At 39.8% G+C, this 12,066-nt stretch overlaps 1 protein-coding gene across 2 annotated transcripts in view; it reads right to left on the bottom strand.

Moving 5' to 3' along the window:
• The window catches only part of LOC127585085 (dedicator of cytokinesis protein 7-like), a 133,303-nt gene that overhangs the window by 57,747 nt on the left and 63,490 nt on the right, over positions 1–12,066 (bottom strand). For both annotated transcript variants that reach the window (XM_052042247.1, XM_052042248.1), the window contains exons 18-22: positions 10,532–10,633; positions 8,663–8,749; positions 7,518–7,749; positions 5,639–5,803; positions 2,237–2,412 (exon numbers count right to left, since the gene is read on the bottom strand). In XM_052042247.1, coding sequence (XP_051898207.1) covers positions 2,237–2,412; positions 5,639–5,803; positions 7,518–7,749; positions 8,663–8,749; positions 10,532–10,633 — 762 coding nt within the window. The remainder of the gene's footprint in view (positions 1–2,236; positions 2,413–5,638; positions 5,804–7,517; positions 7,750–8,662; positions 8,750–10,531; positions 10,634–12,066) is intronic.

Raw genomic sequence — 12,066 nt, 5'->3', positions numbered from 1 at the left:
GCATTATTCTCAGACCTTATTACCCCATTCAGTTACTCATAAAGTATTTGCCCTTTGAATCACACTATATTCAGGTATAGTCTACATACAGGCTCACTACAGAGCAGAAGGCAATGGCCTCTCTCACTCAATAAGAGCTAATAACTAACATCTGGCCTGCAACACTGGAGAAGATGAACACAAACACTGTCTTCCTCTCACCCCACTACTGCCTTTCAACCCTATAAAATAAGTGGGAACTTAATGTCAACACAAAAACACCAATGCTGCTGTAGACCACAACTTTACAGCATTTTTGTTTCCAGTCCTTCCCAATAAGCAGAAACATTTAATACCACAGCTGAAGAATTCTGCCTTCAGTCACTGGAAACGTAAAGTTGCATGTGACATTCTGTTTTACAGGTCAATGAACCCTTTATATTTTTCATAAGAGTGTGAGAAAAGCTTTTGGTGATTCAATTCAAATCAACTTTCAACTTCTGGACCAATCTGATAATTATACAGCAAAATAATTTGGAATTATTAATATATTATCCAATTTACTGATTTCTCCATCACCCCAAGATCTTTTACTTTTTGACATTGAAAAGTCTTTCGTCATTTTTCTGTAAATATCAGACACACGTGAGCCCCTTTCATGATCACCGGCAACCAACGCAACAGGTCCCTAAAGATTCCAAGACAGTTATTGCACATTCCTGCGCTGGCTTTCATGTATCTTTCTCTAATCACTTCCAGAGCTCTAGAATTGTTATTAGTGCAGAACCTGACCCTGATTTCCAAGATCAAAATGGAATAGAGACCATTTTCTAGACTTCAATACCCAACTTCCAGCTAAAGACCTGTGAAAAATGACATTTCCTTAACTACCCATCTTCTGAAACAAGAAAGCCACTTCATCACTAATCCCTACTTTCTGGATTAAAACTGACAAGTTATAGAGTATTCGAAGTCTTGAAAATAACATATGGAGCAGACTGTTCAGATTTTACACAATAATAAAATGTCCACAATCATCCAATGGCTCTCCTCTTCAGCAGCACTTTGATCCATCTGTTACCAAAGCTGATCCAAAAACCAAGCAAAAATGTTTATTACGTTTGCACCAAATGGGTTGAAAAAATTTACATTACTTTTCTTTACCCCACAAAAAAGGGAAAATTACAGACTTCTGCAACAATGATCCCCGAAACACCCGACCAGAAATGGTTGCTGTATTATAATTCTGGTACGACTGCGTTACAGTAAAAGTTGCATAAGTACAGCAGCATAAACCCTGAAAACGGACCAATATTTAGCCTTCTTTAAGCACCTTTACAGTTACAGCTACCCGAAAGCTTTTCAAGAGTTTCAGAACCTGTACCCTGTTGTCAAATCATAAACAGCACTGCATATACAAACCTTGTTGTATAAATTTCAATCTATGTTACAATTCAGAACAAAGCCTTTTCTTCCACCATGTCTGACAATCAAAACTGAAGCTTCGACTTCAATGAAAGAACTAAAACCACCCCCAGTTCTCTCTGCATCCTACAATCGATCCAGAGCCTGATGGCTAACAGTCACTCTCCCCAAAGAGCAATGAAGCATACAAGCATCTAGGTCCTGCCTCAAGTTCCATTGTCTTCTTTAACCCTGTGAATCAGGTATGCTCCATCAAATCTAAAGACTGTTGTACTGGGGTGCACTTCTATCCCCTCTACACATTGCAATGGTATCTCTTATTACAATAACACTTAAATGGATTGACTTAAATCATTGCTAAAACATGCCCAACAATATGGACCCTAAATAAAGCAATGTTTGAAGAGGTCTTTCCTGTTACCAGGAATTTAAACCTGCAAGAAACAAAACAATCCTCAAACAGGAAGTGTCACAAAGCATTTAAAATCAGAGGTTTACAGGAACTTAGCATATATCCTGGAGAAACATATCACATAGAGAAACATATATCCTGCTATCTCTGGAGTTAGTAATCTATAGAAACATACACAACATTGTGAATAGAGTCAGAAAAACACAAAAATGCACATACACTTGTCTGTACAATTTCTTCCTGAACACAGACATAAATCTATGGAATCTATAATGGAGCAGGGTCATTTAACCACTGGCAAAAGCAGTGATGTTAGTCGTATCAATAACCACTAGGAACATACATACACAGGCCAACACATCAGTAAGGTGCAGTCCATTTCTTTAAAAAGAGTTTCACTGCAAAATTATTAGGACTTACTTTGCAACCCATGATTTTTTTCACCTCATCATCTGGTGTTGTTGGCGTTGTGGCAAGATCTGGATTGCTGTTGCTGATGCTCTTTGAACGAGACAGGTTTAGGCTGGTTGGCCTGGTAGCAGCACGAGACAAAGTGGCATATTGAATGGGTCCTGCATATGATGGACTGCTTGATCCTGTAGTGGTAGAATATATCAAAAAATAAGTGACTGGCCAGTTATTACATTTGTTCAGTATATTGGTGAAAAATCAATGTAGAAAAGGTGAACATTAAACCAATACACCTTAATACTTAATTCACCATAACTTCATCCATTCCTGTAATTGAGCACAAACTTTAGTTAGTGCTCCCATACAGGACTGAGGGAGCACAACCATCCTTTGAATGAAATGTTGGACAGAGGCCTTGCTTGACCTCACAGAAAGACTCAAAAGATCTTACGAAAAAAGGGGTGATCACCCTGGTGTCCTATCCAACATTTGTACTTCAACTAAAAAACAGAAGTAAAGACATGAATATCTAAAATACTCACCACCTGTGGAGACAAAAACAGAGTTAATGCTCCAGGTCAACGACAGTTCATCAGAACCTATCCAGTGGTGCTACCTGCCTGCTGGGCAGTTCCAGCATTTCTTTTCCAGATTTGCTGTATCTACAGTTTTTTTTCCAACTCCCTTTACCTCTAGAACTCGGGGGGGTAGAGTCTATACCAATACTTCAATGCAAAAGGAAACAAAAGACTTGCAGTTTACACTGCATCTTTTGGAAATCTCTCAAACAACTTTCCCAACCCATGTCACAGCAGATAGATATAGGGCATTAAAAAGGGTTTTCTAATGTCCCATAACTTTATAAATGCAAGTATTATCTATTAAAAGTTGCTGATTGGCTGAGATATCAGAGTAAGGTCTTGACTTTCGCACAAGAGGCAGGATTTTAGAACATCTTAAAGGAAAAGCAGTTGAGAAGCACGTAGATACTGGCCTAAGCAATTAAAATGAGGGCAAGATATCAAAAAATAAATTGTAATGCAGCGAAGATTGGATTGGTAAATAGCATCCATTTAGGATTCCACAGGGAACAATAAGGTGGAATTAACATGCCTTGGTGGGGTTGGATGACGAAGCAAATATTGGCCAGAAGAAATCCCTGACCGTCATAGGATTAACAAAAGGCTTAACAGGCTGGCACTTCTAGCAATGCACCACACCTACAACAATCTGTCAAACTACCTATCCAGATTGCATTAGTCTGGATTGTGCATTCAACTGCTGAAGTGTAATGGAATACAGAAGCGTTGTCAAAAGTGCTGTTGATCACCTCTTAAAATAAGGTCTGGTCTTCCTGTTTAAACAGCTGAAACAGACCTTGTTCTTAACTTTGTAGAGCTTGAATAGTTCTGCATCCCAACCTACCTTGCCAGTTTTTTCAGGGAGTAAATAAACACAGCATAAAAAATTCACACAGCCATAGTTATACTTTATTCAGAATCCTATGATAACTCTATATAAATTCCAATCATTGGGTACCCAAAAGCAGGATATTTCTCCAATGTGACCAGTGAATAATGACAGATCCTAGGAGTAGTTGAAGGCTCCACAATCTAACAAAAAAACCTGAGAAGAAGATATAAACCACAGGAATGCTGTATCTGCATTGTCAACAGATAAAACTGTTGTCTTGAATGTAAGGAGTGGATTTATTTTGCTGAAGACTGACAGATAACACTTCTGTCAACTGGCATTTAACTGTGGAACACATTTATTTATGGAATAAAAACTAGAACATTGTGTAATTTGCTGATGAATCATGTGCTGAAAGTAACTATCAAAATGTAACTTTTTATGCAAGTAAATTGCAAGAAAACAATAAATAACCATCTTTTAAAGACTGAAAGTCACAAAGTCAAGAAGATTAAAATGGCTGAATGTGGATCTTTTGGGTACCCAAGAATAAGGGAAGTGCGAGCATGGAGGTATCTGTTAGCTAACTTTTGTTATACCACAGAAGCTTTCTGTTGCTCCTTAATCCAATCTTTTGTAAAACTCTTCACTGCTAGCTTGCATTTGTGTAACTTAGCCCAGTGTAAGTGACTACCTTTAAATTGATTAGTACAGTTGCATGCAAAAATTATGAACTCACTCTTACTAGTTAAAAATGTTTTCGTCTTTACTTTCTGACATTAATTAAGGAAAATAAATATTGGTCAGATGAATTCCCTAACAATCACAGGATTAACAGTAACCTAAAACATTGCAAAGGTTTAACAGACCTTTGGCATTGCACCACACCTTCAGATTAATACAAATATAGATGTAACAACAACAGAAACATCCCACATTAAATGTGTTGAGCCGACTACAGTCCCTGGTGACAGCAATATGTGAATAAAGCAGATATATTAGACAAAGCTTAAATATAATTTGGGATCTGTGTACTAGTAGAGGAAGACAACGTGAACAGCACTCAGGATGTCTGTGCCCAATGTTCTACAAATGGTTATTTAATGGCATACAGTAATTCAACCCACACATTCATGCTGACCTTTTGGCCACTTCACACTAATCCCATTTGCCCCCATTAGGACGATATCCATTGGTGCCTTGCCCATACAAGATCTGTCCAAATTCCTCTTCAAGATAGTAATTGTACTGGATTCCACCACCTCCTCTGGTAGTGTGCTCTACATAGCAACTACCGTGTAAAAAAACTTACCCCTCAGATCCCCTTTAAAACTCCTATCTCTCAACTTAAAACTACGCCCTCTTGCTTTTGATGGGAAAAAGATTTTGACTATCTGTCCTATCTTCACTTCCTATAATCTTATATACTTCAATCAAGTCACCCCCTAGCTTCCTTCACTCCAGGGAAAACAAGTGCAGCCTAGCCAATCTCTCCCCATAGCTAATCTAGACTCTCTCCTCTAATCTAGACAATAGCCTGGTAAATCTCCTCTGTACCCTCTCCAGCACATGTCAATCCAATTCATAAACTTAGTCCAAACTCTGTGCTTTAAAGTTAACATGGACACAACACTAATTTGTGCTCCGTGGCACTGCTTGTGTATTCTTCAAGTGAAGTGATGTTTAGAGAGCATAGATAATTGGCACATATAATTAAGTCCTCAATTCAAAGTCAAACAGCTTTCCTTATTTTTATATTTCCATTACGAATGCCTAATCTATATTTAATAATAGATACTTCAAACAATCTTACACTAAGTTTCCACCAAGTGGACTAAAGAGTCATCCTGACTAAGGCAGGTGTATTTTTGTAGGAGTTTTTTTGGCATGAATGAGTTGGACTGAGGGGCAAACAGCCATTTCCATGCTGTTTGACTCTATGACTCTAGTAATCACATATTATCCTGGGATAAGTGCAGCATTCAAATTTATACATACCAGGGAACTGAGGATAGTGGTCAGTGTCTGGAAGATGAAACATATAATATATATAGGATGCCAGCAGGTTGTTGTGTCCATGTTGGTCTTGATTCCCTTCTAAGTTTTTGTGGATTTGATTGACGAGCTGAGCCATTGCTTCAAAAGCAGCTCGACCCAGATTTACTGAAATATAAAAATTCAGAGGCTTTATCCTTATACTGGTTTCTAGGGAGTGAAATTAAGCTATATGACGACAACACCGCAAAATATTAATATGCCAATTTGGGATTCCTCTGCCTTGACAATATCATTTACAGATAGTTTATTAACATGTTTATTTAAAAATATAAAGATGGTGCATTGATATGCCATAAGTGTGACAGTGTGACTTCATCTTTCTCATCTCTCAGATCATGGTATGTGGAAGTTCCATCCGGAATACAATTTGGCAAATTTGATTTCTCCAGATTTATAATATCTTAAGTTTGTGCCAGTGAGACCATTAGGGAGACCAAATTGTGGCAGGCTACCATCATTGATTTAGAATTTTCCATAGATTACTTATCTATGGTGGTACTTCAACAGTCTGCTAAAGATCTATCTGAATGCATATTGTATATTGTACAAGAGAGGTGTGAGGTAATATCAGCTATAAAAGCTAGCAAAACAGACAATAAGTGAAGCAGCTGGGTAAATCCTGTTCCTGGCAAACAAAAACTGCAGATGGAGCCAAAGCTGTGGATGCTGCCAGTTCTGCTAAAGTAGGTGATTTGCACGACATGGCTTCACAATGCTTTGCAATGTAGTGACAGAGTACTGCAAACTGATTCTGAACTTGGCTGATGTTCATATTACAGTGGAGTTTTCCTAAAGTTTTTTTTCCTGATATCCTTTGCTGGGGAAGTTAAGATCCCAGGCACCAGGAGGTGGGAATGAAGAAAGACAGGTCAAGGGCCCCACCACTGTTGGGCTTCAGCTGAGAGCCTTAGAATCACATGAATGGACAGGTTAAAGTTGCCCAGGGCATGTGGGCTGGCATGATTTACAGCTAGGAAGTTAAAAGTCATGTCAAGTCGAGTTTATTGTCATGTCCACAAGTATGGTGTGGTACAGGTACAATGAAAAACACGCTTGCAGCAGCATCACAGGCATGTAGATTCAGACAACACACAGAGCATGAATTGTATATAAATTATACAAGATAGTGAAGAAAAAGTATGCAAAATGAGACTTGAATGCAAAAAAAACACAATCAGAGACAAGTCCATGGTAGTGCAAGAGGTGGTCCGTAATGTTCCGTTGCTGAGGTAGGGTTAGGGTTGTGCAGGTCAGTTCAAGAACCTGATGGTTGTAGGAAAATAGCTGTTCCTGAACCTGGTGGTGTGGGACTTTAAGCTTCTGTACCTCCTGCCCAATGGTAGCAGCGAGCAAATGTTGAAAGAACAAAAGCCATTTCCTTGAGAATTCCCTCAAAGAAAATTCTCCACTTGAAAAACAAAGGTAGTAATAATTAGACGTCTGATCACTTCCTCCATTTACAACTACTTTTCCAGGAACGCCAATGAGATGGACTATTCAACAATTGTCTCTAGTCTCCTACCAACTGCTGTTGCATTGCTAAAAGCCCATTTGTTTCATTGCTTAACAAATGGTAAAATTTTTACAGGTATTTTCTGTGGAAGAATAAGTGATGAGCTGTAATGGTCTGCTTTAAATAATAGCGATGAACAATCTGCTGGAGGAGCTCAGGGATCCAGCAGCATCTGTGGTGGGAAAGGGTTGTTTACATTTTGGGTTGAAACCCTGCATCAGGGCTCCAGCATCTGCAGTTTCTTGTGTCGCCTGCTTTAGATAATACATAGCTTATGTGAACTTTGGGGAGAAAGCCTGCTCATACCTATTTGCCCGCTGATGACTGGAGGCCGCACAATTAGGAGGATGAGCTTGTTGAGGACATGGTGGACAAATCGAAGAAGTGGCTCCATCTTCGCTGACCGCAGGTTGTTTATACTGGCCTTCAATTCTGTCTCCACATTATTTTCTGTGATGATCACGTCCTTCAGTCGAAAAGGGAATGAATATTCTTCCAGAACGTGCACTAGAGTAAAAAACTTATCCAGAAATTGGTCCTAAGAATTGAAAGCAGAATTAGTGATTAATCAAGCAGTGTGCACATTTCTCTGAATGATTCCCCATTCATACCCAGCCAGGTCTCCCTTTTATTCCAGATCCACAGCAATCTCCTTTTAATCAAAGTGAACTCTTGACTCATTGCCAATTAGAGAGAGAGAATAAATACCCATGACCCATGAATATAAGGAAAACCTTTAACAGAAAGGAAGGCCGAGCCTTTTGCAAACAGTGTTAGGGAGAATGTTAGAGTTCCATTTCACATTTACTTTCACAAGGAATTTTAATGGATTGTAAATTCACAATAATTCCGAATTCTCTTACTTATGAGAATGATGCAGCTCAGGAGCAACCTATTTCCCTACAAAGTTTTCCTTTTCAAGTATTTATCCAATTTCCTTTCAAGAGGATATACTGAATCAACCTCAACTATCACTTCACCAATATATTCCAGATCATAACAAGTCACTGGTATTTTTGTCCACTATCTTAAACCTGTTTTCAACTGTAGGTGAAATTATCCCAAGAGACAGGTTGTAACTCTCCATTCAGTCCAGAGTTTATATTTTTGGGATGTTTGCACATTCAGCCTGGATAAACATTTAGAGAGGAGATTATTCTGATGGCTGCTTGCAGCTGAGTTTGCTGTGTTACAAGACTCAGCTGGAGGTTCAGGGGTGAGGGAAGCCATAAAACTGTACTGATGCTGAATGGCCCACGAATTACACACCCTCGCAGTTAACAAGAGTACAAAGATTGTAACCTTTATTCAAAGTCGTTTATGTGACAATTGTTTGCATTTATGAATTCTATAAGTCTGCTTTCCTGGCCCGAAATTTCTGAGTAAAATGTTTTGACAGAGTGGTTTGAGAACTTTCAGAGTGCAGGCTCAGCCAAGTAAGATGGATGTACCTGGGTATGGACAGATGATGCTGCCAATACTTCCACATTAAAAACTCCTTTGTGGTTGTCGACCCACTTCATACCTGGCAGCTGGACCTTTTCAAACATAAATTAAGAGTAAAACATTTATAAATATATAGATGTGAACTTAGATGCCCATGAGGCACACAGCAAGAACTGTTCATTTAAAATGAGTGTGGCATATAGCAATCATCAGGTCGAAGTATTAGAAATGTCTGTCCAATAGCATTGTGGGAATACCTTCAGCACAAGAATTACCATGACATGAGACCGTGGCTCATCACAAGCATCCAGGACAATTCAGGACATATTAATTGCTATAACCACCCACATCCCAGTAGTGAGTACTATAAATTCAACCTCATGTGGCACCTAATCTTCTGAATTAATGGATCTTGATTATCCCACAAACCCATATATTTCACAGTTTCCTCTTTAAATAAAACTTTCTCAGGAGGACAATATGTCCAGGAAGCAGATAGCTCAACAAGCAATTTCCTCTAAAAAAAAATCTGCAGGCACTTAAAGAATGGAACACATGTCCCCTCTCCCACAACTTTCTGCCTTCCTCCCATTGAAAAAGGACAAAATGTCAAAGCACACCAGCTGGGAGAAACTAGCTCCTAGCCTACAGCTGGCTTTTTAACACAATGCAATATAATGTCATCTGGCAGAGGAAGTAAAACATTAAGAATCACTGTAAACAAGTGGCCAAGTTTAACATTCCCTCACAAAAATATTTGTGTTTTACTAACACCCTTTAGATTGAACATGTGGTCAATACATGAAGATAGCCTTTAGAACATAGAACAGTACAACACAATACAGGCCCTTCAGCCCACGATGTTGAGCCAACCTTTAAACCGCGCCTAAGACTATCTAACCCCTTCCTCCCACATATCCCTCTATTTTAAATTCCTCCATATGCTTATCTAGTAATCTCTTGAATTTGGCCAATGTACCTGCCTCCACCACCACCCCAGGCAGCGCATTCCATGCCCCAACCACTCTCTGGGTAAAAAAACCTTCCTCTGATATCTCCCTTGAACTTCCCACCCATTACTTTAAAGCCATGCCCTCTAGTATTGAGCATTGGTGCCCTGGGAAAGAGGCGCTGGCTGTCCACTCTATCTATTCCTCTTAATATTTTGTACACCTCTATCATGTCTCCCCTCATCCTCCTTCTCTCCAAAGAGTAAAGCCGAAAGAGTTAAGAAAACCATGACAATAATGCCATCATGCCAGAGCTAGAGTATAGTAATGCTGTAAACCAACAGGTTTGGAAAAATAAATGAAAGGTTTTAGAAAGGTTTCCTGTTAACCCTGCTCAGTTTGATCACTTTATTTTAGACACTATTGGACAAGTTCCCAATTACAAAGCAAAGCAGCCTTAAGGATATTTATTTCACTCCTACTTCAAGAATTGACAATTCAATTTTATTTCTCCTACCCAATACCATGAACTCAATTTCACTTCACAACTGTAGGTTCAAAGCATTCTGCCCTGAGTCAATGACACCAAAAACTGTAGGTTCATTAAACTTCCCCAATATGCTTTCACTGCATATTTTTAATGGGCACAAATAGCCAATGGTCAACCAAGATTGAAAATGCTGTGCACTGCTGAGGCTAACAAGGGGTGACCAGCTAAGTCAGACATTAGTAATTAGGTGACATCAAACTTACATTTAAAAACACAGATGAATAGGAGAAATGGTAGACTGAGGTTGAATGCTGAGACAGAAAAGTAAGGAGTCAGTGCAAAGAGTTATTATTTCAACAGAAAATGCAGGGATGAGTCGGAAGCAGTTAAACCACCCAGAGAGATGAAGTAATGCAGTATTTGATCATACTTACATCAGGAGTAAGGACTGAGTAACTGGGAGGTGGCTTGTCCACTGACACTGGAAGGCTGAATTGTCCTGTTCGGAGGCGGCCGTGTTGCATCAAAGGGATCCACTAAATAAGCGAGTTATAAAGTTTGAAATTAGAGATCACACTAATAGCAGCAGCACAGGGCGCATGCTCTTCAACTCGAGTTTTCATGCTGCACTATTGCAAGCAAATTACCAGCAACACTGGGAGAAATAACAGGACTGAATAGAATTGCCTGAAACCCCACAATAACTCTCACTTTAAATGTATTTATTCCCCTCAAACCAACAGATGTTAGGAAAAGTTAGCCCCTGTTTCACTGTGTACTGAAGAGTGAATTTGTTCCCCAGGAAGCATTTACAAGAAGAGTGTAGTTAAGTACATGCTTTCCTGAAGCCAGATAGGTTCCTAAACCTAATACGGTTGGCCATACCATTGCAAAGAATGGGAACATTATCTTTCTCCCAGTGATTCAAGTAGCAAGGAATGAAGAACTCAGGCAAGAGACTGCTGAAAGACTTGTACTTTTCTCCAAATAATTAAACAATACTTTTTTTTAAAAACAGGGTGCTATGAAGACACAACAGGGAATAAATACTTGAATCAGAACATACTGCTCATATACTTGATTTCTCTTTTGAATCACAATAATAGGCACAGGAGTACAGTATGTAATAATTGAAGACAAGCAGTTTAGCTTGTCAACTGGCATCTCTTGTAATTTTTCATTATAGTTAAATTGCAACCTACAACAAGTTCACTGCTGTGCTTAATTTATCAGGATCAGTCTGTGCTTGATGTGCGTCTTTCAACCCATCCACTGACTCATGCCAGGCATCAAAGTTGGAGGGAATTTTTATTTAAACAAAAGTGCTGAAGTGTTGGGCCACTCTTACGGCAACTGCTTGTTATATCTAAGTACAGTAAACTCCGGTATCTGACTATTCAGAAATCCTGATGGCTGGCATCTGCTCGCCATCTGAAATCAAGATGGTTCACCATCTGGCTCTGGCGAAAGAAAGGAATGTGGCAAATGGAAAGGTACAGCTGCCCAAGATGATGCTTCTTGAAAGCAACAGTTCATTACCTGTGATTCCCAGCGATGCTTCCCACACTTCCCAGTCCACTCGCCAGAGCCCCAGTCCCACACTCCCTGTCTATTCACTGGGACCTGGTTCCCACACTCCCCGTCCAATCGCTGGGGACCTGCCTCTCACACTCCCCGTCCAATCGCTGGGGACCTGGCTCCCACACTCCCTGTCCAATCGCTGGGGACCTGGCTCCCACACTCCCTGTCCAATCGCTGGGGACCTGGCTCCCACACTCCCTGTCCAATCGCTGGGGACCTGGCTCCCACACTCCCCGTCCAATCGCTGGGGACCTGGCTCCCACACTCCCCGTCCAACTCATCAGGGGGTACTTCTATTACTCTTATAACATCCAGAATTGGTAATGATATTGCAAAGTTTGTTGAGCCCAGAGGTTTTGACTTGCACTATTACTATGAATTATTGATG

The sequence above is a fragment of the Pristis pectinata genome, chromosome 31, assembly GCF_009764475.1.
Source record: "Pristis pectinata isolate sPriPec2 chromosome 31, sPriPec2.1.pri, whole genome shotgun sequence".
In the NCBI taxonomy this organism is placed as follows: Eukaryota; Metazoa; Chordata; class Chondrichthyes; order Rhinopristiformes; family Pristidae; genus Pristis; species Pristis pectinata.
The sequence above is the reverse complement of the archived record's forward strand: the minus strand, read 5'-3'. Positions and strand labels throughout refer to the sequence as shown.